The sequence below is a fragment of the Aspergillus brasiliensis genome (assembly GCF_001889945.1).
Source record: "Aspergillus brasiliensis CBS 101740 unplaced genomic scaffold ASPBRscaffold_3, whole genome shotgun sequence".
NCBI classification, from domain to species: Eukaryota; Fungi; Ascomycota; class Eurotiomycetes; order Eurotiales; family Aspergillaceae; genus Aspergillus; species Aspergillus brasiliensis.
The window spans coordinates 2,892,362-2,919,324 of record NW_027137444.1 but is presented as its reverse complement, the minus strand read 5'-3'; the positions used below and the strand labels follow the sequence as shown (position 1 = coordinate 2,919,324).

General features: G+C 50.0%; 12 protein-coding genes across 12 annotated transcripts; 5 read left to right on the top strand and 7 right to left on the bottom strand.

Annotated features, from left to right (window-relative positions):
* Positions 1-307: 307 nt before the first annotated feature.
* Positions 308-2,624, bottom strand: ASPBRDRAFT_40414 (TFIIB-type zinc finger domain-containing protein). The gene is made up of 8 exons (XM_067624346.1): positions 2,426-2,624; positions 2,257-2,347; positions 2,018-2,127; positions 1,710-1,954; positions 1,549-1,654; positions 1,357-1,495; positions 920-1,306; positions 308-865 (listed from the first exon to the last, which is right to left on the bottom strand). The coding sequence occupies exons 1-8, from the start codon at positions 2,528-2,530 to the stop codon at positions 414-416; spliced, it is 1,635 nt and encodes a 544-aa protein (XP_067482398.1). The 5' UTR covers positions 2,531-2,624; the 3' UTR covers positions 308-413.
* Positions 2,625-2,887: 263 nt separating this feature from the next.
* ASPBRDRAFT_40413 (Eukaryotic translation initiation factor eIF-5A) lies at positions 2,888-4,010 on the bottom strand. Its single transcript, XM_067624344.1, has 4 exons — positions 3,937-4,010; positions 3,449-3,712; positions 3,260-3,392; positions 2,888-3,195 (listed from the first exon to the last, which is right to left on the bottom strand). The coding sequence occupies exons 1-4, from the start codon at positions 3,946-3,948 to the stop codon at positions 3,125-3,127; spliced, it is 480 nt and encodes a 159-aa protein (XP_067482397.1). The 5' UTR covers positions 3,949-4,010; the 3' UTR covers positions 2,888-3,124.
* Positions 4,011-4,465: 455 nt separating this feature from the next.
* On the top strand, positions 4,466-8,451 carry ASPBRDRAFT_119164 (putative GARP complex subunit (Sac2); the record flags this gene model as incomplete). Its single annotated transcript, XM_067617231.1, has 8 exons — positions 4,466-5,332; positions 5,383-5,677; positions 5,731-6,515; positions 6,575-6,681; positions 7,081-7,095; positions 7,151-7,184; positions 7,252-7,377; positions 7,462-8,451. The coding sequence occupies 8 exons, from the start codon at positions 4,466-4,468 to the stop codon at positions 8,449-8,451; spliced, it is 3,219 nt and encodes a 1,072-aa protein (XP_067482396.1).
* Positions 8,452-9,147: 696 nt separating this feature from the next.
* ASPBRDRAFT_40408 (uncharacterized protein) lies at positions 9,148-10,427 on the top strand. The gene has a single exon (XM_067624343.1). The coding sequence runs from the start codon at positions 9,235-9,237 to the stop codon at positions 10,042-10,044; it is 810 nt and encodes a 269-aa protein (XP_067482395.1). The 5' UTR covers positions 9,148-9,234; the 3' UTR covers positions 10,045-10,427.
* ASPBRDRAFT_40404 (FTFMHR domain-containing protein) lies at positions 9,808-13,072 on the bottom strand. Its single transcript, XM_067624342.1, has 7 exons — positions 12,908-13,072; positions 12,804-12,858; positions 11,663-12,734; positions 11,494-11,616; positions 11,398-11,448; positions 11,226-11,350; positions 9,808-11,181 (listed from the first exon to the last, which is right to left on the bottom strand). Exons 1-7 carry the CDS (start codon positions 12,981-12,983, stop codon positions 10,140-10,142), a joined length of 2,544 nt encoding a protein of 847 aa, XP_067482394.1. The 5' UTR covers positions 12,984-13,072; the 3' UTR covers positions 9,808-10,139.
* Positions 13,073-13,788: 716 nt separating this feature from the next.
* Positions 13,789-14,547, bottom strand: ASPBRDRAFT_40403 (uncharacterized protein). Its single transcript, XM_067624341.1, has one exon. The coding sequence runs from the start codon at positions 14,510-14,512 to the stop codon at positions 13,823-13,825; it is 690 nt and encodes a 229-aa protein (XP_067482393.1). The 5' UTR covers positions 14,513-14,547; the 3' UTR covers positions 13,789-13,822.
* ASPBRDRAFT_669037 (uncharacterized protein) lies at positions 14,457-15,571 on the bottom strand. The gene has a single exon (XM_067628804.1). The coding sequence runs from the start codon at positions 15,423-15,425 to the stop codon at positions 14,724-14,726; it is 702 nt and encodes a 233-aa protein (XP_067482392.1). The 5' UTR covers positions 15,426-15,571; the 3' UTR covers positions 14,457-14,723.
* Positions 15,572-15,902: 331 nt separating this feature from the next.
* ASPBRDRAFT_193803 (uncharacterized protein) lies at positions 15,903-17,675 on the bottom strand (the record flags this gene model as incomplete). Its single annotated transcript, XM_067620675.1, has 5 exons — positions 15,903-16,043; positions 16,096-16,214; positions 16,270-16,624; positions 16,684-17,321; positions 17,375-17,675. 5 exons carry the CDS (start codon positions 17,673-17,675, stop codon positions 15,903-15,905), a joined length of 1,554 nt encoding a protein of 517 aa, XP_067482391.1.
* Positions 17,676-18,188: 513 nt separating this feature from the next.
* ASPBRDRAFT_477933 (class-II fumarase/aspartase family protein) lies at positions 18,189-19,815 on the bottom strand. Its single transcript, XM_067625942.1, has 2 exons — positions 19,791-19,815; positions 18,189-19,715 (listed from the first exon to the last, which is right to left on the bottom strand). Exon 2 carries the CDS (start codon positions 19,573-19,575, stop codon positions 18,292-18,294), a length of 1,284 nt encoding a protein of 427 aa, XP_067482390.1. The 5' UTR covers positions 19,576-19,715; positions 19,791-19,815; the 3' UTR covers positions 18,189-18,291.
* A 547-nt stretch (positions 19,816-20,362) lies between these two features.
* Positions 20,363-22,758, top strand: ASPBRDRAFT_193801 (dipeptidyl peptidase III; the record flags this gene model as incomplete). Its single annotated transcript, XM_067620674.1, has 7 exons — positions 20,363-20,716; positions 20,763-21,498; positions 21,585-21,634; positions 21,684-22,122; positions 22,175-22,248; positions 22,298-22,321; positions 22,369-22,758. 7 exons carry the CDS (start codon positions 20,363-20,365, stop codon positions 22,756-22,758), a joined length of 2,067 nt encoding a protein of 688 aa, XP_067482389.1.
* Positions 22,759-23,644: 886 nt separating this feature from the next.
* Positions 23,645-24,278, top strand: ASPBRDRAFT_73342 (uncharacterized protein; the record flags this gene model as incomplete). The annotated part of the gene is made up of 2 exons (XM_067629207.1): positions 23,645-24,025; positions 24,095-24,278. 2 exons carry the CDS (start codon positions 23,645-23,647, stop codon positions 24,110-24,112), a joined length of 399 nt encoding a protein of 132 aa, XP_067482388.1. The 3' UTR covers positions 24,113-24,278.
* A 755-nt stretch (positions 24,279-25,033) lies between these two features.
* ASPBRDRAFT_119640 (3-oxoacid CoA-transferase) lies at positions 25,034-26,872 on the top strand (the record flags this gene model as incomplete). The annotated part of the gene is made up of 6 exons (XM_067617271.1): positions 25,034-25,295; positions 25,367-25,561; positions 25,632-26,018; positions 26,090-26,434; positions 26,490-26,587; positions 26,645-26,872. 6 exons carry the CDS (start codon positions 25,034-25,036, stop codon positions 26,870-26,872), a joined length of 1,515 nt encoding a protein of 504 aa, XP_067482387.1.
* Positions 26,873-26,963: the final 91 nt, after the last annotated feature.

The window sequence follows — 26,963 nt, the reverse complement described above, 5'->3', positions numbered from 1 at the left end:
TGTCAATTTCACGATTTCTCGCTTAGCAAAGGTGGAACGGACCGCACGTGATCAGGGTTTAGGGCAGTCCGGCCGTGTTCGGGGCCTCTCCGCAGTCTCCATAGCCCGTAGACTAACCGTCGACTACTAGTACTTTTACATCATTCATTCAGGACCATGTCTACGTTGGCGGCTGTTCGTGGTCCGTGGTCCGCGTTCCGTCTTGTAGTGTGATCCGATGATGCTCAACATGACGCTATAGTTCTATGATACTGATCAATGCTTCCTTTTGAAATTTTGATATGCAAATAAACTGATATTATCATAATCGACTAACAATCTAGAATGTTTCTATTTTTGATATATAATATATAGCTCAGGGTCGGGACCCAACTGGCTCAGCTCCCCAGTACCTATGATCGCCAAGCTCAACTTCAATCACTATCATCCTCCAGCTCCGACATGCCCTCTTCGTCATTATCTGGATCCGCACTGGAGTCCCGAGTGAACTCTATGTCCATCGAGTCTCCAAAGTACTCCAATCGCCGCTGCTCTTCAAGCCATCCATTGATCTTATTCTCTGCTTGTAACACAGCTGTGATTAATGTAGAGAGGGAGACACCAGCTACCTTGGCAGCTGTCTCGTAGAAGGGCCTCGCGGTATCTGGAAGATCAGATTCGGTTCGATAACTCGTGTAGGAAGACCCCGGCCGGGGAGTGTCCAGGTCATTTTCTGGAATGATCTGTCTTGTTTGCAACTGGTTGGTGGAAGCCTTGATCAATTCGTCCAGTGCTTCCTCCTCTGTCGGTTCTGGCGTAGGAGCAGTGGGTTGGCTTTCCCCAACATTTGGACCAGTCGGAAAGAGATCTGCTAGGGGATTCGATACTAGAATACAGTTAAGCCCTGGAAAAAGAAAGAAAAATGTGGCATATGTCTCACCTTTAGTCTGGTCAAGCCAACTATTTTCGTACCAATCCATATACTCGTCCAGTTGGGATGGCGTCATGCTGAAGACGTCTCTCTCATTCACCAATATCTCCTTTCCCTTGCCGAGCTGCCCCGCAGGCGTCTCTCGATTGTCAAAATGCCTCTGTATTTGTGACCAAAGGTTCCAGTCGATCACTTGTATTGCGGGATCTTTTGAAGACGTGGGATGTCGTTCAATATCATCAAACGGGAACAGAAGTTTGGTGGAGATGACAATCAGGGCGACCAATTGCAGCTCCGGCAGTTGAAGTAGCCTTCTCTTTCCAGATACGCGTGTGGGGAACTCGAAGTTGAACCCCAGAAGATGTTGCAACTTCTTCACGGCTGGGTAGATATCGACTGGAAGTAGGTTAGCGAATGGGAAGGATTAGCGGCGAGGCGACGCATACTAGGAAGCGCAAGTCTCTTAACATATCTATATAAAAAGAATGGCCAATTCAAAGATGGAAACTGCATGCTAAATTTGCTATGATAAAGCAGCAAAAGGTCCGAAACAGCCCCATGAAGGTGCTCAGCTTGGAATAGCCTCTATCTTATAGTCAGACACAACGACATAGTCCTGACATATCATAGGCACTCACCGTGGTCTCAAGTACTGCAATGAACTCTTGCGGTAATTTATCCCTCATTTCCCGAGGGATATCCTTCACAATCCTGATGAAAGGGACATCACCACGCATGACCATACTGAATATTCACTTAGCCCGGTAACTTTTCTAGTGGTTCATACTTAGATACTCACCGGTGGAGATCCCCAACACCCACAGGTAGCCTCATTAACAGAGCGCCTAGATAACACAGAGCAATACTATCAATGAGGCGAGGCCATGTAGCCTGCCTTCCACTGAACCTGATGTCATCGGCGCCATCAAGACCGGAGGCTACTTGCGAGCTGAAGAACTCGGGCTCCTCATCCTGCTCTGAAGGATCATTAATCTTGTCGGCGTATGTCTCCAATCGGAGCGCCCAAAGATCGCGAACGACAGGCTATGCGTGAATTAGTTCGCTGGTTCATTAATGGTTCCCCAAGGGTGAGTTAGGCATACATACCTCAAACTGCGACGGAAAGCCGCGGCGCTGGACTAGCGCATGACATTGCTTCCAAAGGATCAATTGGTAGACTTGCAAGAATAGACGAAACGCCTGGCGTCCCCGATATGCTATTCGATATTAGCCGATGTGAAGAGCGCCTCCCCCCCCCCAAAACCATGATGATGATGATGATGATGATGATGATGATGATGATGATGGTGGTGGCGGTAGTGGTGGTAGGATGGAAGCTCTCTTACTCTTTTGAGACTTCTCCGCTGCAGCCTTCTTAACGCGACTTGTCCGGCCTTGCGTGTTAAAGTCTTCGGGATCCTCTTCGACTTGTCGTCCCTGCGCAGTAAACGTTAGATGAGAGGGCTGTTCGGTCGCGTGCATCGACTGAGGAGCGGGGAGAGGGGAAGGTCAGACCTCTTGTTGATGACCCCGTCTGCAGAACCAGAGGCCATTATCTAGATAATACCGTCGTTCACGGCACCCTTCCTGCCCGCAAACCCCTCGGGTGATGTACTCCATCCAGGGCAGCGCTCTTCATTCTTCCTTGTTAAGAGGATGTGGAGGAACAGAAGGCCTGGGTCTTCCGGAGCGGGTCAGCGCAAGCTACCAGAAATTGTTACCAGTCAGATTTTTCTACCATTGATGCAGAACCCCCAAAAAAGTAATATGCGCCTGACACTACCTTATCGGCCACTGCGTAGCTTTCAATTAATGCGATAAGGATGCTTCTGCACCGTTTCCGTAGGTTTTATGCACCCCCGTCTCACATTTTTGTATCTACACTAGTAGGTTGCTCATCTTGTCTACAAATGACACTTTGAAACCATATTAGGTTGGGAGAAAGGTAGTTAATTTTTTATTCGTCAAACTATCGTGAAAGTGCTGAACTCAAGAACTGTTTCTCTGACAAGGCAGGCTTTATACTGCCAGATTAACGTGACCATCATGGCCAGCTCAGCATATACCCAAGGCTAAACAGACGGATATAATAGTACGTGACGCCGCATCTGCCCAAAAGGCCGTATCATCCATCTGACCAAGGGCAAAGCCGAGCGAGGCTCTTCAAATACACCATGGATGACAGAGCAGTCAAGGGTCCATAGACACAATAACTTAGTTGCCCTTGGGGGCCTCCTTGACATCCATGCAGACCTGCTCGCCCATGGAGGACAGGATGGTGACGTCTAAAACTTCCGTTAGTGACCCTGCCCACAGCTATTCATCCAGGATAAACTGGGTGTTACTCACTGCAGTCCTTCTCCTCCTCGTGGAACATGCGGCGGATACGCTCGCCAGTCTCACCCTCGGGGACCTTGACGTCGTCCTTGGTGTTTCCGTTCTCGTCCATCAGGGAAAGGAAGTCGTCGTCAGTAACGTCAAGCTATGTCGTGTTAGCAAGTTAAGACCACCAAAGCCGTACATGTTTCAACCACTCACGAGCTGGTATTCCTTGCGGTAGACGTTGGGGACGTCCATGTTGTGGGTGGAGGGAGACAGATCCTCAAGCTTCTTGCCAGTGAAGATATCGATGGCAACGATGTGGACCTTGGCGTGACCGTGCTTGCCAGTCTTGGAGGTGGACATATCAACGATCTTGCAAGGGCGGCCCTTGATGACAACGTGACCGTTCTTGCGCAGGGCAGAGCACTGCATGGGGTAGGTGGCCGAGGCGCCGGCATCGGCGGACTCGAAGGTCTCGTGCTATTGAACATGAACATTAGCTAACCAATCCAATCAAGATAATAGGGGATGGTCGGAGAGCGTAGCAGGATATGCATTGTCTGCAGGAACGAGGGGGGTTTGGGTGGGGGGCAGCGATCGAGATGCGAGGCCCCGAAGACACCCAACCCAACCGAGCAAGCAGGACAAAGATAGGCCGCAACTGAGGAGACCGGGGAGTTCGCAGAAGGAGAGTTAGCACCTACCTCGTCAGCCATGGTGATGGATATTAGGGTAACTGAGGGAAAAGGTGAAAAGGAGAGGTGTGAAGGACGGTGGAATTGAGGAGGAGATTAGAGGGAAAGGAAGAGAAAAAAGCGAAGAAGGACGAAGAGGGGGACACAGGCGAAAAGAAATCGACAAATGGACTGCGAAAAAAAGGCACTGGTTGTGGCGGGGTTTTGTGGTCGCTAGTCCCAGTCCGGCCTAGTCTCGGACAAGTTGCGTCCGCGGTGGCTGCAGTCCGCCGTAGCATCTCGGCCTGCTATTCCACGTATACTCCAGTCTCCTATAGTATGTCTACTCTGTAGCTAGTTATCTATCTCCTGTCTGCAATATCAGCATTTTCTTCGCCTTGACCTCTGTCACCTCGAATGTACCCTGCCGTGTAATATCTCCCAGAACCCAACTGTGTCCTGGGAGGAAATCTCCCTCCTCTCTCCCCCCAGCTTACCCCTCGATGAACTCGGGGAGCTCTCCGCTCATCCGCACGCTTCTCCGTGCCGGCCTCCCAGGATGTGGCTAGACCGCATTTCGGGTCATGCGACGCCCTCCGGTCCCCAATTCGATAGTCGCAGCAGCTCTCCCTTGCCTCGAAGGACCTCCTCTCGCCTGGCTCCGACTCTTCAGAACAATCGCTCCGCCTCCAGTCGCCAAGGTTCAGCGTTGTCGCTCTTATCGACTCCGAATGACTCGTCTACTTCCCTCTCTGCAACTGCGCGTGGTGAAGGCTCCTCTCCAAAACCGGCTGCTGCAAGGTCCCGCCCATCTGATGTCGCTGATCCGCTCGAAGTCTTAAATGGGATCATTGGAAAACAAGGCAAAGGAAGGGACAGCTCTCCAGAGTCTGTCTCGGAAGTGAAACCCTCGGAGCTCGTGGAGGACATTGATTTCCATGGGCTCAGCCTCGAGGACTTTATCGCGGAAGAAGATCAACCAAGAAGAGCTTGGCAAAGTGACGTTGGTGCCCAGACCATCCAGCAGTTCGAGAAGGAGAGGGATAAATTCCAAGACCTGCACTCGGCAATCACTGGCTGCGATGACGTCTCCAAGTCAGTTGAAATGTACCTGAACGACTTTCAGAATGAATTGGGAGCTGTATCGGCGGAAATTGAGACGCTGCAATCTCGTTCAATACAGCTGAATGCGATGCTAGAAAACCGGCGGAATGTGGAACAGCTGCTTGGTCCTGCTGTGGAGGAAATTAGTCTGTCTCCGAAGTCTGTTCGGTTAGTGGCGGAGGGTCCTATTGATGAGAACTGGGTCAAGGCTCTGAATGAGATTGAGACTCGGACGGCTAGCATTGAAGCCAAGGCCTCAGGCACCAATAGTAGCAAATCCATCGAAGATGTGCGGCCTTTGCTGGTTGATATCAAGAAGAAGGTACTGCTTCCGAAGTAAACGCACTTTGCAAATGACTGACCAATATGTAGGCAGTGGAGCGGATCCGTGACTACCTTGTCTCCCAGATTCGAGCCTTACGATCCCCGAATATCAATGCGCAGATCATCCAGCAGCAGCGACTGGTCAAGTTTAAAGACCTGTACGGCTACATATCACGAGCCCACCCAGCACTCACGGGAGAAATCACCCAGGCGTACATCAATACAATGCGATGGTATTACCTATCGCATTTTACAAGGTATCATCAAGCACTCGAGAAAATCAAGGTCTATCCGAGTGATCGGAACGAGGTATTAGGAGGGGACCCATCCTCACATAAAACAGGTGTGTTAGCTCAGATTGCTGCTCAGTGCATTGACTGGTACTGATTGACGCAGGTAATATTGTTCCCGGCGGCCGAGCTGGTTCTGCGGCGCATGATCCCTTTTCACTCGGCAGGAGAGTCGACATACTTAGGGCGGGTAACCAAATGGCAATATCATCCTACTTGGCAGAGGAGGACAATGCTTTCCACGGGCTTGAAGTCCCCTTCCGAAACTTCAACCTTGCTCTCCTAGACAATATTTCCGCCGAATACTCGTTCATGACCGAGATGTTCTCCACACTGGGCTTTCAGCAGATATCTCGCAAGGCCGTTGAGATCTTCGAACCAGTCTTCACCCTTGGGCAGGCCATGACGAAGCATCTGATCGAGCAGACTACGGATGCGCTCGGAGTTCTGATCTGCGTGCGGTTAAACCAGCAAGCCGCTTTTGAATTGCAGCGGCGCAAGGTGCCGGTGGCGGACTCATATATTAACGGAACAAACATGCAGCTGTGGCCCCGGTTCCAGGTTATTATGGACACGCAGTGCGAGTCCCTGAAGCGGGTGGCAGCGAACACCGGCCGCAGTGCGGTCTCCGCATTGTCTCTTGCCGGAGGAGACGACCTCAACAAGTCATCCGCACCTCACTTCCTTACTCAACGGTTTGGCCAACTCCTGCACGGTATTTTGGTGCTGAGCAGTGAGGCCGGGGATGACGAGCCGGTTTCCAATAGTCTGGGCCGGTTGACCACCGAGTTTGACAATCTTCTGACCAAGCTCAGCCGGATTGGCGGCGACGCCAAACGAAGGGAGAGATTTCTTTACAATAATTACTCGCTTGTTCTGGCTATTATTAGTGTAAGTCGAATGATCCGCTGCGATGTTGGTGCTCTGGATGTTGGTGCTGACGGATGCAGGATACCCATGGCAAATTAGCCACCGAACAGAAACAGGTATGTGCTACATTACCGCTAGAAAGGATCGCACTAACGTCACGCAGCATTTGGAAGACATGCTTAAGAACGTAGGCAAGCGTGGTTAGTTGATAGACCGCTCTAAGTTGGTCGGAATCGGTCACTGTATATTTTCATGACCTTGCATGGCATGCCCAAATAGTCTACTGTACGATAGTATGAACCATAGAAGCGATTACCCCATATAATAGAACAGAAAGTATTTTGCAATCTAGGTACCCCTGAATCAACATACGAAACCCATGTTCCGATCCTCACCAACCAAGTATCCGGTCAGGAACATCTCCAAAGATAACGATAGTAGCAGAAGCTTATCGGCATCGGCGCCGATGCCGGCTCCGCCCGTCGTGGGGAACAACCACCACTCAACTGCTTCTCCTCACCACCTCCCAACAACTCACCACCGTACAATGCAGGCATTGACTTGATGAGCCCACGGAGTCACCCAGTCTCAATGGCCACTCGTATCCTTCGGTCTATTCCCAATGGCCGCCTTCTCTCGCGGCGCGCCTTCTCCAGCACCTCTGCCTCCAGGGCCGACGTCACACATGCGGTAACCAATCCCTATCAGCAGCCACCGACTTCAAAGACAGACAGCAATCTAACTCATCACTGTCAAGGTTATAGGCGCAGGGGTGGTCGGACTGGCAGTTGCACGCCAACTAGCCATGAAGGAGGGCACATCAACGATACTCCTCGAGAGACATGACGCGCCGGGGACGGAGACCAGTAGTCGCAATTCGGAGGTAAATCTCCCTCCATTCCAATTCACCGACTACATAAAAACTACACCTCGAAGTCCTTAATGCTAAGCATTAATCTCCCAATAGGTCATCCACGCAGGCCTCTACTACGGCACCGACACCCTCAAAACCTCCCTCTGCATCAAAGGCAAAGAACTCCTCTACGCTCTCTGTGCCAAACACAACATCCCCCACCGCAACACAAAGAAATGGATCGTCGCCCAAACCCCCGAGCAATGGGAAGCCTGTCTCCGCGTCCACGAGCACGCCAAACGCATCGGCGTCCCCACGCGCATCCTCGGCCAGGAAGAAGCGCGGCGGCGCGAACCTGAAGTCCAGGCCCTCGCCGGCATCGTGGAGAGCCCAACAACCGGAATTATCGACAGTCATTCCCTAATGACCTATCTACAGGGGGATTTCGAGGACCGCGGCGGCGACTGCGCGTTTATGACACAGGTAACGGGCATTGAACCCCTCCCTGCTAGTGAGGGTGGTGGATATCGGATCAGCGCTGTATCAGCGGACGGAAGCGAAACGACCATCACCGCGGAGACAGTGATCAACAGTGCAGGCAATGGGGCATGTGCGATCAATAACATGGTGTTGCCGGCCGAGCGGCATCGCGAGGCGTATTATGCGAAGGGAACATATTTCTCCTACTCGGCTTCGCAGCCGAAGACTTCGGTGCTGGTGTATCCGGCTACGTTGCCGGGAACGGGCGGACTAGGGACCCATTTGACCCTCGATATGGGGGGCAGGATCCGGTTTGGGCCGGATGTCGAGTGGGTGGACGATCCGAATGATCTGAAGCCGAGTCCGGCGCGGTTGCAGCAGGCGTTGCCGGAGATCCGGGCGTATTTGCCCAATGTGGATGTTGAGGCGATTGCTTTGGATTATTGTGGCATCCGGCCGAAGTTGGGCAAGGGAGGGGCGGTGAATACAGGGAAGGGATTTCAGGATTTTGTGATCCAGGAAGAGGAAGGATTTCCAGGGTTTGTGAATTTGTTGGGGATTGAGAGTCCGGGATTGACGAGTTGTTTGGCAATCGGGGAGAAAGTGAGGGATATTTTGTACTGATAGCTTAGATTATCCTCTGTATATACAGCGTAGCTAGATGGCACACATGCATACATACATACACAACTACATACATATTTCGGAGGAGTGGAGCACAGTGAAACACGCATACAAAGCGAACAGAGTTACGAGTTAGTGCCACTCGAAGCCTAGACAAGGGCGAGATACTTGGCAGCCCATCATCGAAACAAAGACCTCACCATAACCAAGGTGCGATAAGCCTTGTTCCGCAGGCTTAGCATGGCTGGGACGCCATCAAAGCAGACGCGTTGGACTCCACCTCTGATTAAGCTTCTCCATCGGCTACGTCAAGACTTGGGCGGATACCATTGAAGGATACCCTTCACACAGCATTGAACTGGACAAGTCAGATAAGTAGAAGGTGATTGTGTAGGCTGTACCTGAATTGACAGATCATATTCAGTTTCTATTCAGTCAAATATACAGAATAGATAGTAGAGTGGAGGAAAAATCTAGAACAGAACAATCAGCGAGAGGAATTGCCCGATGCGGGAAGTGCGGGTTTGTCGCCACGACGGCCTTGCAGCAATGGCAAAAGGCAAAGGTTCCAGACCCAGACTCGGATCGACGGGTTACGCGTTGTTGTACTTATATGCTTGATTCCTGGGTATTGTTGTGAATAGACTTATATTGTTATATCGATATACTTATTAAAGACTGACTTTCAGTCTATACTTACTCTCCCTTCTCTTCATTCTACTTTTCTTCTATCACATACTCATTTATATACTACATCCATTACTACTATATACTCCATCCACAATGACCACCCGCCTACAACAACCATATCACCACCACCCTCATACCTCTTCTTACAATCCCTACCACCCCTACACCATTCCCAATCACACCCAATCCAAGAAACAACCATATCATCAAAAGCAGCAACGCTCACGCCCACGCCACCCCAAACACAACCCCTCCACCAAAGCCCCTAAACCCACCTCTTCCTCAACCTCTTCCTCCTCCAATAGCTCCAGATGCTTCACCTGGCTCCTTCTTCCAGCACAGAGCAACACGCACATCGCCAAAAACCGATCCTCATTCAGCAGTTACCGCCGAGCACCATGCAAGATCGCCAACCAGCGGGTACTAGGTGTGGGGACAGTACAACTCCGAGTGCAGAGGGCACCGGACGATCCACGCACGAATACCCTCGTGCTGCATGACGTGCTGCATATGCCGAATGCGAGGTGTAATGGGATTAGTGTAGCAAAGTATACGGGGGAGAGTGAGGAGGAGACGGCATCCGAAGGAGGGAGTAGTAGTGGGGAAAGGGCGGTGGTGGAGATGGATTCTACTAGTGGTGGTGATGCTGAGGGAGGAAAGGGGAGGGGGAAGGTGGTGAAGGTGAAGAGTGAGAGGGAGCATGGGGAGGGGTTGTGGTTTGCGAGGGGGAAGGGTGATGAGGATAGTGATGATGGGTTGAGGGTTGTGTTGGCAGGGGAGAAGGATGATGTTAATAATGGTGAGGGGGAGAACCTTGATGGTAAAGGCATCATGGGGGTGGTTGCTTCCAAGGAGGAGTTGGCGATGTTGAATGAGAGGGTAAAGAATCGGTCGTGGGTATAAATGTCTTTTCTTGTTCCTTGTGGATTGTTATATATTGTACATAGATTGGTATACATGACATCGTGAGTCGCTTCAGTTCTGCAGTGGTGTAGTGGTCAGTCCACATCCATCAACACGTCACTCATGATGTGCAGCACATGCGAAAACTTTCGTACGCTCCACTTCCCCGTATCCTTTAGTAGCCCTGCGTAGTCGAGTAGAATGCGACGGGCTGGCTGATATCCCCCCTGGATAGGAACGCCGCGCAGATATATAGTACCGCCATTCCTAATAAATTCCGATGCTGACTCTTCAGACGGCGGAAAAGGCGGGCCCTCGCGAGGCTCCATGAAGCTGGTGAACCCTTCTGTTCCCACCTTCTGCCAGTCAATATCATCAAAGAGCTCGATGGAATTCCTACCCTGCTGCATCTCAGAGGGGTTTGGCACCATGAAGATGTAAAGACCCAACACCAGTGCCGCATAGAAGAGAGAAAACACAGAGTGAAACATTGTATGGTCTGATGCCTTGCGGTTCGTCATGGCCCGGTAGATATGTGCCGCATGCAAGCAAGCTCTTCTGGCAGCCGGTGTTTGTGACCATGCTGCAATGTCATCGAGCGCTTTCCGGGCTGGGCCTGGGCCTGAACGCCCAGCTGCCATGTCGAATATCTGAGTATCTGCTGTTAGTGCCATGCACATGTTGTGCCACATGACGGCTGCGTTGGGGTTCAGCCGGTCCAGTACGTCGCCATATTTGCTCGCCAGCTGGAGCTGAAGAGATGGCAGGCATCTTGCACGCCCGTCCATGGCATATGTGTTGCACGGGGCGAAGGGGTAGCTGGCACGATTTGAAAGCAGTCGATAGTAGGCTTCTGAGAGTCTCGACTGAACCATTGCTAAAACGGCATACATGCAGAAATCATCTATAGGTCTGTGAAGTGTTGGAATGTCGACATTCTCCGATGGCATCAGTATTGTAGGCATCAACCTGACGTTGTCGCCATCGCTTAGCTGCATCCAGCGCGTGGAAGAGGTGGCTCGAAACAGCGCTTCATCACATGGCAGTATCAATTGGACAGAGTCTGGCACAATGATCGGGCTCGTAGACATGAACGATGAGTACCACGAGTCGAGCAGCAATAGTCCAGTTATAAGCCTGTGATGTCAGAAGATGCTCTTCTGCGTGATTGCGCAACTCACCGTTTCACCGATTCTACCCTGCCCCAGGCTTTCCACCGTGTCTCGGTATTAGGAAGTGCGTCAAACAAGTTCGCGTCGAGCACCTGTCCTTCGCTAGCTGCGAAGAGTCCGTGCCGCTGTGCGATCTGTTTATGTGTCAGCTGTATTCTATAATTCTGTTAAGGTGACATACCGATATGAGGTTAACATAGAGCATCTGGCACTTTTCGAGGTGTTCCTTCTCCTATAGAAATTAGTAGAGCCCTTTCCCTTTCCGGTGAAGACCTACCCCTGTCATGGCAGCCAGATTTAAAAACAGAAATGCAGCTGCAAATGTAGATATGGTGGACAAAGAACCCTCGACTCCCACAGAGCACTTGGCTAAATCTGCGGTGATACATTCCAGCATGAACTGGAGTAAATTAGCAACGCACACCGCATATAGGAGCTGGTCATACCGAGAAGTTATTCACGACAAAGTTCAACGTGCCTTTGGTTCCCAACAGAACCATGCCAATCAGACACATGGCGTAGAGCAGGGATGGGCGGGTGTCTTTTGCAGAGAATGTTGGGACGTGTATAAACGGCACCAGTGGGTGAAAGTCGCGGAAGAACAGATCTAGTGCCATATCTAGGATTTCTGCAGGAGGAAAATTGGAGTTGTTGCGGGGTGGTAGGGTAAAGGGTGAGACTGCAGTACCCTCAGATGAACGCATCTGAAAATGACCTTGGCTCTGACTGAACATTGTATAAAGACGCTGTCTGCATTCTTCATCGACGCCATACCTCGACCCCTGCGGGTAAATTGACGGGCTGCTGGAAGAACGGGTTGGCCTAAAAGCAAAGACATTGTCCTGCTCGCTGTAGGCCACATCATGCCATAAGCTGTTCATGAGCCGCCCAGTGTTATTGGATGGAGCAAGCCAATAGCGCTGAACACGGGCAAAGCGTTCAGTTGGAATACTACCTCCAGAGCTCAAGCTCATGCTATCAACAGATGGTCGTGATTGCTCTGAAGCAACGGCTCCTCCTAACATGCCGAAATTAGAATTTCCCCTGATATCTATTGATCCTTGCTGTGAGACCGAGTCCCCCTGCGGTTCCAGCCAGAACTGCAGTATGTCGTTATGCAATGGATCAAGCATAGTCCCTCTGTAGCATTGCTGGTCCGGAACAGGCACGTCATTCCAGCCAAGGTACCCTTGATGCTCACTTGCCATGACTTGATTGGCTATTGGTTCGGTGCGAGGCTGATGAGCAGAGACATTGGCAAGGAAGTCCAAGGAGGTTGACTGCTGATCTAGAGCTGCGGGCAATGTCAAATGATGAGGTGCCGACGAGCCATGTTGGAGCGGACGGGCACTCTCCGCACCGATACCAAGGACATAGTTCTGGTTATCTGCTGACATTGCCGACGGTCGATGAGGAGGAGCCTGGCTGGCCGGTGTGGCAGGAATGCCAGCACCTGGAGTACCCGCTGCATTGGCAGCTGGTCGATTGTGTCCCCTGGCATGGCGACTTAAGACATCACTGTAGCACTATTAGCAAGATACAGTGTAATTCTGTGCAGGGGGTGAAGATAGTCCACAGCTTTGATACCTTCGTGAGAATCGCTTATGACAGACACTACACTCATAGGGTTTCTCTTTTGTATCTACTAGACATCAGCAGGCATGCAATAATATGCAGGACGGTTGACTTACGTGAGCGTTCGTGGCGCTTAAAATGCTCCGTTTTCTTGAACCGTCGATCGCATATGGTACATTTTCGCAACACCATGATGATACTTTTGAAGCTCTTGGAACATAGGAGGGCTAAGCAGTTAGTATGTAGCTGTACATGATGTAGTCATCTCTCGCCTTTCCCTGGTGAAGAAGAAGAACGGTGATGTGAGGGGAGTGCCTCGCAAACCTGGCTACCTGCAACCCCGACCTGGCTTAGCCCCGATCGGGTAAGGCGTGAGTGCCGAACTGCCGGATACGTGGGGCAGCCGTACGGATACCAGATTGATACGCGATACAGCCAATGATAGAAGCGCGATTACCGTTAGTCATTGCATCCTGGAATCCTGGGGTAATCGCCCGTATTGCACTGTCAGTGGAAGGCCTCAGGCATGCAGACAAGCATTTGGTGGAAGTAGTCTCTTCCAGGATTTGGAGTCGTGCAAGTCCAAATCCAGTGTCCCTAAGTAGTCTCATTCACACTACCAAAAGCCTTACGGCGTCATTCCTTCCTTATTTCACTTGAATATTTCATCTAATGCTGGAACGTTCACCATAACCAGAAGCCTCACCGGCACCGGGATAAAATTCATTGCCGTCGAGATTTTTTGGGCACCAGATGCTGATCATAGTCAGCACACGGTGCAGCCCGCTTCTTCTTCTGCAAGTCTACTGGCCCCGTCGGCGCTTCCAACCGTGATGGGACTTTGACAGCGAATTTATGAACGCTTTCGCGCATATGAGATAGGAAAAACTTGGCGTAAGCAGCTGCCGTGGCAGCGGCATATTCCTGCCACTGATCGTTCTTATGCGAGTCGGCATAATCGCATATTCCCCGGATAACAAGGCAGTCAGTGGTGGTTCTCATAACTCCCGCAGCCTCCATCTCAACACAGATCACATTTTCATGGCCCAGGCGGTCTCGGTATCTTGCATCTCGAACGAGTTGGTTGCCTGATGCGATGAAACCGTAGAAAACGTTTGGACCGTCATGCTGTCGAGTCCTCCCCGTCGACTGCTGAGACAGTTGTCACAAGTTGGCTCCTTCTCAACGTGCACATCACCCGAGTCGAACAGCATGTCTCTGTCTGCACCTGGGTATAGGTATTCCGGTCTCATTGAAGCAATCAGATAAAGATCGTCAAGAAGCGGGTTTAGAGCGGACTCGAAGGAAATCAAGCCATTGGACCGGATTTTCGTAATGACTGCTCGTAAATAGGGCGGTGGTTGTTGTTTCTGTGCCGTTATCTTAAACTCGGAATTTTGAATCCATTTCCCCAAATCACATTGGATCACGCCGGTACCGACGACGACATCACCAAGTCGTAGATCCAGAGCTGCTGAAGGAACTCCCCCTCCAATTCCAACGACCAGACAGAACTTTACTCGCGGAAATGTTCGGATCAAATGAGAAGCAACGTTTGTGGCAGAATTCGTGCCATAATCATCGTATGGAAGGCCGGCAGCAACCACATTGAACCCTTTCATCCGTCCGAGGCAATAGCCGCACAGGACTGAGCGTTGTTCGTGCGGCTGGAACCACCAAAAGAAGCTCTCTTGCATAGGCCGCCGCCGCAGCTGCTGCATATCCTTGCCATACTTTATCTTTGTGTGAGTCGGCATAGTCACAGATGCCCTGAATTACCAGGCATGGAAATATACCCATGAGACCTGCACCTTCTATGTCTAAACAGAGTGCTCCTAGCTCTTGGCCTATTTGATCTCTAACTTGGCTGTTTAAGATTACTTGATCTGCAGATGCAATGGGTCTATAATGGATGGCAGGCTCTTCGTGCTGTCATTTGGGTTGTAAAATCAACTTGGATCGATCGCAATTCGGACATGAATTGGGGGTGATATGATCATCTGGAATGATATGGGTATATCCAGCTTTGAATAAGCAGTCCTCTTCTGGCCTCGAGAATATTCCTGGCAGGTCACCAGGAAGTGTCTTTTGGATATTAGAAAGATGTTTGACGACTTGATGCTCCCTAAGACCGTGATCTTCTTGGAGGGTAGCGAGAACAGTTAACAGAAAGTCAGGGATGTGATTCTGCGATTCAGTTCGCTTGACTTTGCCACTGCTTGGTAATTTACCCAAATCATACTTGATCACCGCTCCAGCTTTGCCCGTCGGCTGGCTCACTACAACGTCGCCTAGTCGAATATCTGCGTTGCTGCTTGGTACGCCGCCACTGATGCTGACTAGAAGAATAAAGCGTATGGCGGGGAAAGTAAAGAATATCTGCCTTTCCAGCAATGCATATGCCGTAGTATCATGCGCACCATCCCCTAAACAAGTAATAATGACGTTGTGATTTCTGATCCTTCCAAGAACATACCCACTGGAATGGCCTGGTGGTATGGGTAATAGTGGATGTATTTCATCCAATATTAGCTGCGCAACTACTTTGTTCTTCCCAAGGGCGCATATCCACCCGACCTTGTAGTCATTGTGGTATGGAGTTAGTTTGAGATCCTGTTGATGGGAAGCGCGCATAACGCTGTCTGATGAGCTTGTTGGTATTATCTGTATGGTGGATAACTACCAGACCAAGCACAAGCGAGGAGAGGGACGGGATGAATGGACAGGTTGATAAAAACCTCTATTCTTGTCACCTCATCTGGGAGACTGAAAGGTTAACAATGACAGGGGGAACAGGATGAGCTGTACTGTCCAAGAGTGAGCGGGGCTGAGAGCGAGGCTGAGCTTTATCCCGACTCGATCGACTACTATCTCCCGGGCTTTCATTGCCTCAGGTTCCCCCCTCGAATCGTCTCCAAATATCCCTGCGATACTACCGCGGCTTTGCAGCAACTATACTCATCAGAGGTCGCACAGTGTTTACACAGTTCCATGCGTCAGACCCATCTTTAACCTAACTAGATATAGTTGATATTGAAGTGAGACCAAGATAGATGGCACAGAATTGGATGTCTCGGCGTTGCAGCAATACGCACACATTAAATTACTTAGCTAAGCCTTTTCGTTGTTCTTGAGCCTCTCCGCCAGCCCATCATCATCATAATACACTTCTAGCTGCTTCTTCCATGCTTCTTTATCGGCCTTGACTTGAACAAGAATCTCTTTGATGTTTGGATACGCTGAAAATCTGTCCTACATTTGATCATCAGCTCGGCTTCAGACATGCGAGGACCCAAAGACGTACAGGTAGAGCATCCCACACTTTGGGATCAGGGCCCCGATTCTTGAATGTTCCACAACCACTGCGCGCATATTCGGTGAATAGGAACGACCGGCTACTTTCTATCATGATAGTCATTTGATCTATAACGTCAAGTCAGCAATCTGCTTCGGATTATGCCTAATGCTATCGCCTCACTTTCTAAGATTCTTCGAGGTTCATTTACTTGGCCGGGCATTTCACGCACATAGTCATCACTGAAGTTGCCGTGCGGTGTATGGCTGACCTCAATACTACCTCCACCAGGCAAGAACTCATCAGAGCGTCCGAGTCCGCTTCCATACAAACAGGCAAGAAATTCGGTAGCCGAGTTACGGTGAAAGTATGGAGGACGAAACGTGTTGGATGCCACATCCCATCGTGGTCCAAACCATAAGAAGTCGGCTAATGGCGTTACTGGATCTCTAGACGGAGCAGTCAATACGCAGTTTACAGATGGGTCCGTGTGATCGACGGAGGTTGCATTTTGCGACGCGAATTTGGTCAGATCGTACTGCAGAAGACAATCAGTATTCATGTACATCATCATAGCTAAAGCCAAATGTTGCATACCTTGTAGGGAACGACATTCCCATGCCATGCCACCAGATCGAATGGGCTGTGATCTTGCTCGATAACGCTATATCGACCATTCGTCTTGTTGACAACTTCCCAATTTTCGTGGAGATTCTCGTCGATATGCGCCACGGGGTGGAGAAAGTCTCGTGGATTTGCTAATCCATGACCACCCAAGGGACCCAGGTCGGGCAACTCCCAACGAGAGCCCCATATCTCCATAATATACCCACGAGCCACGCTATCCTCGGGCCCCAGGCGGACAGCAAAACGAACGCCGCGGGGTATCACACATAATTCACCGGGTTGCAGGAACAGCATCCCCATCTCAGTCTGTATATCGAGGATTCCCAGCTGAGCCACGATCAGGAAGTCACCGTCCGTATTACAGTATGCCCGGTGGTCCATACTTGCATTGACCATGAAAACATAGAGTGCGATGCCTTCTCGCAGATTTGGGTCTCCACTTCCTCCTAGCGTGTGTAAACCATCTACGAAGTCGATAATCTCTTGTTCGTCAGGAAGAGGGAACGGCTCCCATTCAGCCTGACCAGCAAGAGTTCCGACCTTGGGATTGAGTGTGAGAAAGCAGTTCTCGATGTCTGATTTGTGTTCGTAGTTGCTCCTATAGCCTTCTTCACGGCGTCAGATATATCACCTTGAGTTGAGGAAAGGACGAAATACATACTATGTGCGGCCGCCGGCCTCACCCGGTACATATAAGTGCTAAAGTTGGCATGCCTAGGTGCTGTGAAGGCCGAATACGTAAGACCTTCAGTGTATAGACCAAACCGTGGCTCCTGTGGGTTGTTCTGCCCGGCTGGTAATGTCCCTGGGATGACTTCTGACTGAAAGCGGTTCCCAAATCCCGCCATGTATTCGTATGGGTCATTGTCACGGGTAGGCTTGCGCGCCATGGTGTCCGTGTAATGGAACACTTTCGTTAGGTCTTTGATAGGCTTCCGCTGGTTGGCTGTAGGTGCTAGCATTATGGATGGACTAGAGGTTATCTAGAGGTACATGAAGTTGACGCAATCGAATGAATATATCAAGGTATTTGTGACTAAGAAGGTATAGATACAGCAGTAAATTCAGAACTCTTAAATATATGATGGCAAGAATAGCTGATTGGCATGATCAATATTTACGTCAATGCATGACCTGGGGGTTTTGGATAGGCCCCTCATGATCCCATGATGGCTATCGACCTCCAGAAGAATAGAGGATGTGGAGCAGTGGCGTACGAGGCTGAGGGATAAGGAATGGGTATCCATATTTCGTGGGGAAAGACCCACATAAGTGACAGCGCGTTGTAAGCAATTTCATGGAGATCTGAAGTGTAACAGATCTCAGAAATAGTCTCATAGTATTGAGTATCATCAGTGATCCCCTCCCCCACAATCCACTATTCCTCAATGCGGGGCTACTGAATCTCTGAATGTGGAGCCATTCACGATGGCATCTGGGGTTATGGAACCCTACCATTTAAGCTTATTTGACCATTAGAGATATGGAGCATAGCGATGGGCTATCTATCAGATAATTTGTATTCTTATGTTAGGGGTATAGTCCAGAGGGTACTGCATGTAGCTAAAGGAGATGCCCCTAATCGACAGCAAGAACATCCTCCACCATTTTCGTCGACGCACCCAAGTAATTGACAGGATCACAAAGCTGGCTCAGACGCTCTTTGCTCATTTTTAAGGCCACCTCAGATCTCTGCATCAAGCACTCAAGTAATGACTGATTCGCCTCGATGCTCTCCCGGCAAGCCTCGTAGACGATGTCGTGCGCCTGTTGCCGTCCCACATGTGGTGCCAGCCCCATCATCACTGCCTCTGCCACAATCAACCCCTTGGTAGAGTGAAGGTTCTCTAGCATTTTCTGGTCGTGAACACACAAACCAGATAGAGCAAACTGTGTCTGGGACAAGGCTCCAACCGCAATGACAAAGCTTTCCGGGATAGCTACCCACTCCAAGTGCCAAGGACCCGAGGCACGCTCAAAGTCAGCGACCATGCCGTCAAGAACCAGTCCAGCGTTTGAGCGAAGGATCTTTGACGCTGCCAAAATAACTTCGCTTGATATGGGATTGCGCTTCTGGGGCATGGTAGAGGAGGCACCACGGTGCGGCACAAACGGCTCAGATACCTCGCCCAGTTCGTTGGAGGACATGATGATTATATCCAAGGCAATTTTGCCCATTGATCCGCCCATCAACGCCAGAAAATTAGTTATCTCCGCTACGCCGTCCCGAGCAACATGCCAGGTGATGGGAGGGTCCGCAAGACCCAGCTCCTCGGCTAATGCTTTGCGCACACGTAATCCATCATCTCCTGTCCCCAGGGATGCCAATGACCCCGCTGCACCACCAAACTGAACCAACAAGCAGCGGTCTTTCAGCTGCTCCAGGCGCTCTAGATGGCGCTGAAAACCGGATAGCCATACTGCACACTTGTACCCAAAGGTGACAGGAAGGGCATGCTGAAGGTGCGTACGGCCTGCCATAGGCGTGTCCTTGTACTTGACAGACAGTCCGCGTAGCGTGGAAATGATTTCTCTGAGTTGACGCTCCACAATATGTAGCCCTTCCTTCATCTGCAGCACACTCGCCAGGTCCATGATATCCTGGGTTGTTGCACCCCAATGCACGTACTTCCCAGCCTCGTCTCCGCATATCGCAGATAGCTGACGGACCAGGGGGAGTATGGGGTAGCCGACAATTTCCGTCTCATGACGGAGACGTTCCATGTCCAGCTTCGACTCACGAAGTTTCTGAGTGACCATCTCGCCGATTTGTGATGGGATCACATGGCAACGCGATTGGGCTCTGGCAAGGGCGGCTTCGGCGTCCACACACCGCTTGATGTACGCTTCATCGTCGAACATTTTGCGGATCTCTTCCGTTCCGAATAATGTCCGGAAGATTCCCGAGTCAATTGCACTGACCGACCCGATGTGTCTTCGAGATACAATAGGGGAGATATGGATACGCGGACGAGTGACACGGAGTGACGCAAATAGGGATGCTGACATTGTAAAGACAGATGTTAAGCATGTAGGACTATGAGCTAGCTTTATTCAGTGGTATATCTGATACCCACATTGGTTATTGGGAAAGCAAGCCGTTTAAGCTTGACTTCGTTATGGATAAGGGATAGAGCGGAGGTGCCTGGGCAGCAGGAGATGTGGGGTTTCCCCATCATGTCGTTATGCTTCAAGCCTTCAAGCCTTCAACTTCTGTGGTCAAAGCATATGGTGTAGCACAAGGTCTGATAGGAAACAATATTTCATTATGGAAGTAAAGTCCTGGTTAGCAAAAAACCTAGTATACGGCACTCCTTCCATGACCTTGGGAGTGAGAACAGTATGCGTGCCACTTCACAGTGGACAACACACATTGGCGTGCGGGTCGAGAAGCAACCGAAGTCTACGGCATATGAAATCTGGTTTGTTTGCACAGCATAACAATAATGTTAGCACTTTCCAGTGCCGTGAATTCTCCCACTGCTAATGTGGTGTTCAAACAGCCAATCAAATGTGATGTCTTATCAGGATGGCATGGTTTCTCGCACGAAGTCACATGTGCGGGGTCATAAACATTTCGAGACGAGATAACTTGGTCTACTATTGTATTTTCTCAAACTACGCAGTCAATTGAGCTCGGCATTCAATCATGGTCAAGCCTCAGATATACCAATTGTCGGTGGCGGCCGCATTCGACGGTTTGAGCCCACAGGAAAAGCTCTATGCTCATCACATGGGGAGGTACTACACGTTCCCCAATCACAAACGCGCCGCAATAGCTTCTGACAGGTTGCATACCAAGGCGGCCTGGAATGGCATGCGAATCATTCTCCGTCAAGTCTCACCGGAGGCTAATGGAATTTTCGACTTTATTATAGCTCTTTACCATAGCTGTGACGGGAATTGGGAACAACTTGCTACCAAGACTGATGTCAGTGTTCAAGAATTAGACAAATTTCTGGACTATGCTGCTACGTTTCTATCCAATGTTGGCAATTACTTCGTAAGAAACACCCTGTCCACTATTGGAATCTTTCTCATATCTCCAGGGATCCGGTGACCAGAAATTCACGCCTGATGTATCCGAGGAGTTCCTTATTGCTTTAGCTACAGGATCCCCATCGGCGAGTGAGATACTTGAGCAGATCAAAGACTCAATGCTTTGCTCCCTTCCGAGCAGTCTAGGCCGCCCTGGCCCATTTACACAGTCGTCCTATTATTTGGGGGAAGACTGCCTTGAGTCTTCGGAGGATGTCACCGCAGTAACAAAACTCATGGAGGGCCATTCAATCTTGCCCGAAAATACTAGACTAAGGACATATCAAGATTCTGAAACTCGTTGCTATGATATCATGCAAGCATCCGTGATTGAGGATAAGGTGGCGTTAAAAGGCTTGGATGTATCGGGTGCCGCCTATAAGAAGGCATTCCTGGTGAAAGGAGATCACAAAGAGGAACTTAGACGGATCTGTGACTGCTTACAACAAGCTATCCCATATGCATCAAACTCCGCTCAAGAGCAGATGTTGCGGCAGATAATTGATAGTTTCCAGACTGGAGATCTTGAGGCATACCGAGAATCGCTGAGAACATGGGTCAATGACAAGGAACCTCCCGTTGAAACAGTCATAGGCTTTGTCGAGCCTTATCGCGACCCATTAGGTATTCGTGCAGAATTTGAAGGAATAGTCGGGATACCAGATGCTGCAGAAACCGAGATATTGAATACCCTGGCAAGCAAAGCGAATCAGTTGGTTGACAAACTTCCTTGGGTTGAAGATACCGGTGACAGCAAGTGAGGCACCTGATTTCTCAAGCATCAACAGTGAGTATCCTTGTGCTTGACCATACACTGAAGCTGACACTTCTAGGTCTTGTATACTGCTCGAGTATCATTTTCCCAGGGATCAACCTTCCGAACGTCAGTAACCCAAATATCGGGATCATTGCATATCACTGAATGCTGGCAGTATAACGACATTCGGCAGGATACAGGTTACAAAAACATCATCTTCAGTAACCGAATGGTGTCTGAGAGTAGTCGATCCCGAGGTCTGCACATGGTGAATAAACCAGAGCAAGAAGCATTCAAGGAGCACCGTTTCCATGTCTATTACATTTGGGTCGTGTTGCATGAAATCCTCGGACATGGCACGGGAAGATTCTTGACTGAATCTCCTGATGGGCATCTTAATTTCAGCCCAGAGAAGCCACCGCTGGATCTCTTTACCGGAAAGCCTGTGGAAAGCTGGTATCGCGCTGGACAAACGTGGACAGGAGTGTTCAATGACCTCGCAACAACAGTGGATGAATGCAGAGCAGAACTCGTCGGCGCTTACTTGATCGACTATCTAGACATATTGCGCATTTTCGTTTACACAGATCAGAGCGAGGTTCAGCCCGATGACAGTAAGTTACCTCCTCCAGGCCAAAAAGCAGGGGCTAAAACCGCGAATTGCAGTCGCCTACAACATGTACCTTCAGCTGGGTGTCGATGGCCTTCGAGGTCTGGAGAATTACGATCCCACAACCAACGTAAGTTAAGATATGAGGGCGTTCGAAGGTATTGCTAACCGATCAACAGAAATGGGGACAAGCACATAGTCGAGTAAGTCAACAGATTTGCCATTTAAAACTCCCCTAAATTGTATTTAGGCACACTATGCCATTTTCCGATACCTCCTTCGCGACAGTGGCGGTCTCTATACAGTTATAAAAGATGTGGAGAAGAATAACTTGACGGTCAAGGTTGACCGATCTCGAGTAATCTCTCATGGCAAGCCCTCACTGGGGCGCATGCTCTTGAAACTTCATATCTATCGTTGTACCGCTGATGTCTCCAATTGCCGGGCCTTCTACGAGGATCTGTCTCATGTCGATAACGAAGCTCTGGAATGGAGAGATATCGTTGTCTCCAAAAAGGATCCCCCTTTGGTGTTTAGCCAAGCAAACACCTACCTCGTCGGTCATGACGTGAGGATAAAGGAATACGAACCCACAGCCCGAGGGGTTGTGCAAAGTTGGGCGGAAAGAAGCATTGTATAGCACTTCACACTCAGCATACAGCTCCACAAGTAGAGAACAATTGTACCAAAAGATCACAGATTATCGCAAACTCCCCCATCGATTCCACCCAATCCACTCTACTTAAGATCATCTGAGCAACTGCAAAACAACCCGCAACGGAGACATAAGCGACCCAAACGCCCCGAAGAGAATCACCGTCCAGAAACTCATCCAATTCGCAGTCTCTGCATTGCTTCTAGCCACTGGGATAGCAGGTCATGTAATTTCGTGGTACGGGACAGAACAATGTAAGGCTGGAATTCGGGATCTACCACAGGATTTATGGAACATATACAGTCTTTGCCAAGTGGTTCATCACGATATAGTTTAGGTATCGATTCGCAGACATCCATTTTTCACTCCAATTGCTTAGGGCTTCAATATGCCCTTCACTACATGGCAAAAGATATCCAGGAGAGCTGGCAAAAGCAAATGATCGCTAGTCTTTGTGTATATTGACATGTTCACGTGGAGGTATCCGCATGCAAGGCGCAACCTTCAACTCCGAGTCAGAACAAAGACTACCCAACATACCGTAGTACATGGCTATGCATTTTGTAAAACACAAAGAATGAAAACAAAAGTTATTTTGCTTTGCTATACTGAGATTCATGGAAGATTCCAATCTGCTGCAAATGCCCTAGAATCATGTTTACACAGTATCAGGGACATCCCACAAGTTTCAGGGGTCTAGTACACGCCTATGCATATATAAGAGCTTCATGATCCTGTCGTCTACTTAGCAGGCTCCTAAGTCTGATGAAGTCCTTCGTTCGTTTCTACAGAATTTGCTCGCCAATCTGAGCATTGTTCGAAAGAAAATCTATGCACGCCAAACAAACCCGACTCTAACCAAGTCAAAATCATGCCGTACTACGTTCACCTCCAAGAACATGTGGTCGACGGGATGGACGAACTCATCGCTCAAAGGTGCTACCTTTTGACTGCTGCAAATGCCACTGTGGCCAAGAAATTCCTTATCGGACTCAGCAAATATGCCCAGACACCGGACGCGGCGATTCAAACAGTCAAAGCTGTGAACCTAGAGTGGTGGAACTGTGATGTTGGATCCGCCGGTGCTATCCAAAGGCTCTATAACCAAATAATGTTTCGAAGATCTGATGATTACAACAGTGTGGAAGAGTTGCACCATTGCCGTGGTGCAATCCTTCTCTGCGACCTGAACGCAGCAAATTGGCCAATTCTTCCTATCAATCAGAACACTTCGCTTGATGGCTTGGATCAGGTAGTTCAAGTTCAATCAAGTGGCGGGGATACATTGGTTACATATGTGGAACCATTTTATCTTGAATAGCACTGTAATGAGTGTTGATGGAGTCCTTGTCTTGGGGGCCAAGAATGGTTTAGGGAATATGGTCACGTGTGGTTGTCGGTTTCCGTATCTCTTAGCAGTACTACTGTGTAGTAGGTATCTGAAATAACCAGAGTGTGAAATGATTATTCCTTTGAGTTAAAGTGGCGAGTGTACTCCGTAGTCACCCTCATAATATTCTCTAGAAAATCTAAAAGAAGTTGTCGTGAAGCAGAAAATGTGCTACCCCAGATCGAGACCCCACAAGATCTCCCGAGTCGGAGCGAGAGTCGGCAGAGTCAAGTCGGCGAGTTCACCCGATTAGTCTTGCCGACGCCAGTCCCGCCATCGGAATCGTAAAATACACCGTCGCTGTGACGACTGACGGGATCCCCCCCATTGGGCGCTTATCTAATCAATCGTCGCCGCTGGAGGACCCTTGATCGACTGACTGGCAAGCAAAAAGTGACTAAAACACAAATCCGTGCATTGGGGGATACCGGTGGATTCGGAGCACGTTTGACAAGGCCATTCCGCTCCGATCTCGTGCCTTTGATAGTGCTATTGAGGGGAAGAACCTGGGGTGAATTAACAAAGGGGCGCGGACACCCCGCAGGCAGAACATTTCTCCCCCCCACACGCGTACGAGGCAATACGATCCCAGCGGTCAAGCAGTGGGGTCGGCTTCGGAAGGCGGCAAAGCGCTGCTGAAAGTCGGCGGCGGATAATCGCTTTTGTCGGCTGCGCGATGATGTTCACTAGCCGAACGGCGAGCTACGCGATGCTGCAGAGCCGGCCTGGCCTAGGCTGAGCTTCTTTTTATCGCCGGGGTTGTCCGTTCCTTCGCTTTTTCTCTTCTTTTCTTTCTTTCTTTCTTTCTTTCCCCAGTTTTTGACTCCTCTGCAGATCTCAATTCTATATTGTCAAGGCTGGTCGACAACCATGTCGCGGCCTGTTCCTGCGGTGTTCCGCCCCATCTGGCGGCGGAATTTCTCCGTCTCTACTGCCAAGCGCGCAATCGATAAACTATGCCCGTCCGCTCAGGAAGCGATCAAGGATATGAAGGGTTCTTCCACCGTTCTCGTCGGTGGTTTCGGTTTCGCTGGTGTCCCTACTACGTTGATTGATGCCGTGCGTGACCGTCCGGACATCACGGATCTGACTGTCGTCTCCAACAATGCTGGAATGCCTGGTGTTGCTCTCGGTTGGTCTAACCTTCAGTGTCAATGGACGATATTCACAGTTTGTACTTGATCTAACGGACAATCATTATAGGCCAGCTGCTGGAAAGCAAGCAGATCAGCAAGATGATTGCCTCTTTTATCGGTGAAAACAAAGTCTTCGAGAAAATGTATCTCAGCGGTGACCTCTCTCTGGAATTGACCCCCCAGGGTACCATTGCGGAAAAGTGTGCCGCTGGTGCTGCTGGTGTCCCTGCCTTCTATACCCCTGCTGCTTACGGAACAATTGGTACGCATACTCCAACAATGGCTATTGACGTCCCGGAACTCAAAAACACTAACTACTCTCGATTGTATAGTACAATCTGGTGAACTCCCCGTGCGTTACAACAAGGACGGTAGCGTCGCTATCAAGAACAAGCCCAAGGAAGAACGTGAATTCAACGGAAAGAAGTACATCCTGGAAGAATCGATTTTCGGTGACTACGCCCTGGTTAAGGTCCACAAGGCCGACAAGCTGGGTAACTGCCAATTCCGCAAGTCTATGAACAACTTCAACGAGGCCATGGCCAAGAACGCCAAGTACACCATCGTCGAGGCCGATCACATCGTCGAAGTTGGCGAGATTGACCCCGAGAGCATCCACCTCCAGGGCATCTACGTCAACAAGGTCATCCAGAGCACCGGCGAGAAGAAGATCGAGAAGCTCACTTTCGCCAAGGACCCCAACGAGATGCTCCAGGCTGGTCAGTACTCAGTCCCCACAAGTTTTTAAGGTATATGGCGCCAATTTGCTAATACGGTTTGCTCCTTGTAGGTTCCGGTGAGGCCACTATCCGTCGTGAACGTATCGTCAAGCGTGCCGCCAAGGAATTCAAGGACGGCATGTACGTCAACCTTGGTATCGGTATGCCCCTGATTGCTCCTGCCTACGTTGAGGAGGGTGTGGAGGTCGTCCTCCAGGCCGAGAACGGTATCCTGGGTCTGGGTGGCTACCCCAAGCCCGGTGAGGAGGACCCCGACTTGATCAACCCCGGCAAGGAGACCGTCACCCTGGGTCGCGGTGCTTCTGTTTTCGGTTCCCACGAGAGTTTCGGTATGATCCGCTCTGGCCGCATTGACCTGACCATGCTTGGTGCTCTCCAGGTCAGCCAGTACGGAGGTAAGATTCCCTTTTCACAACAAACCTATAAAGAACAATACTAACCAAACTTCAGATCTCGCCAACTTCATGCTTCCCGGTAAGGTCAAGGGTATGGGCGGAGCCATGGACCTCGTTTCCAACCCCGAGAAGACCAAGGTCGTCGTCACCATGGTAAGTCACCACCATCCATTCCCTGGCGAAACCTCAAACTAATATAATATGAAACAGGAACACACCGACAAGAAGGGCAACCCCAAGATTCTCCCCGAGTGCAGCTTCCCCCTGACCGGCCCCCGCTGCGTGTGGAAGATCATCACTGATCTGGCCGTCTTCGAAGTCAGCCCCACCGAGGGTCTGACTCTGGCCGAGTACGCCGAGGGCGTGACCGTTGAGGAGATTCGCAGCAAGACTGCTGCTCCTTTCAAGGTTTCTCCTGATCTGAAGCCTATGCTGTAAATTTATTATACCACTTTTTTCTTTTGATGCTTCACATATCTTGCATTGGTTGTTTATAGAGATTGTGATTGTTGATTGTTGTATATAACGT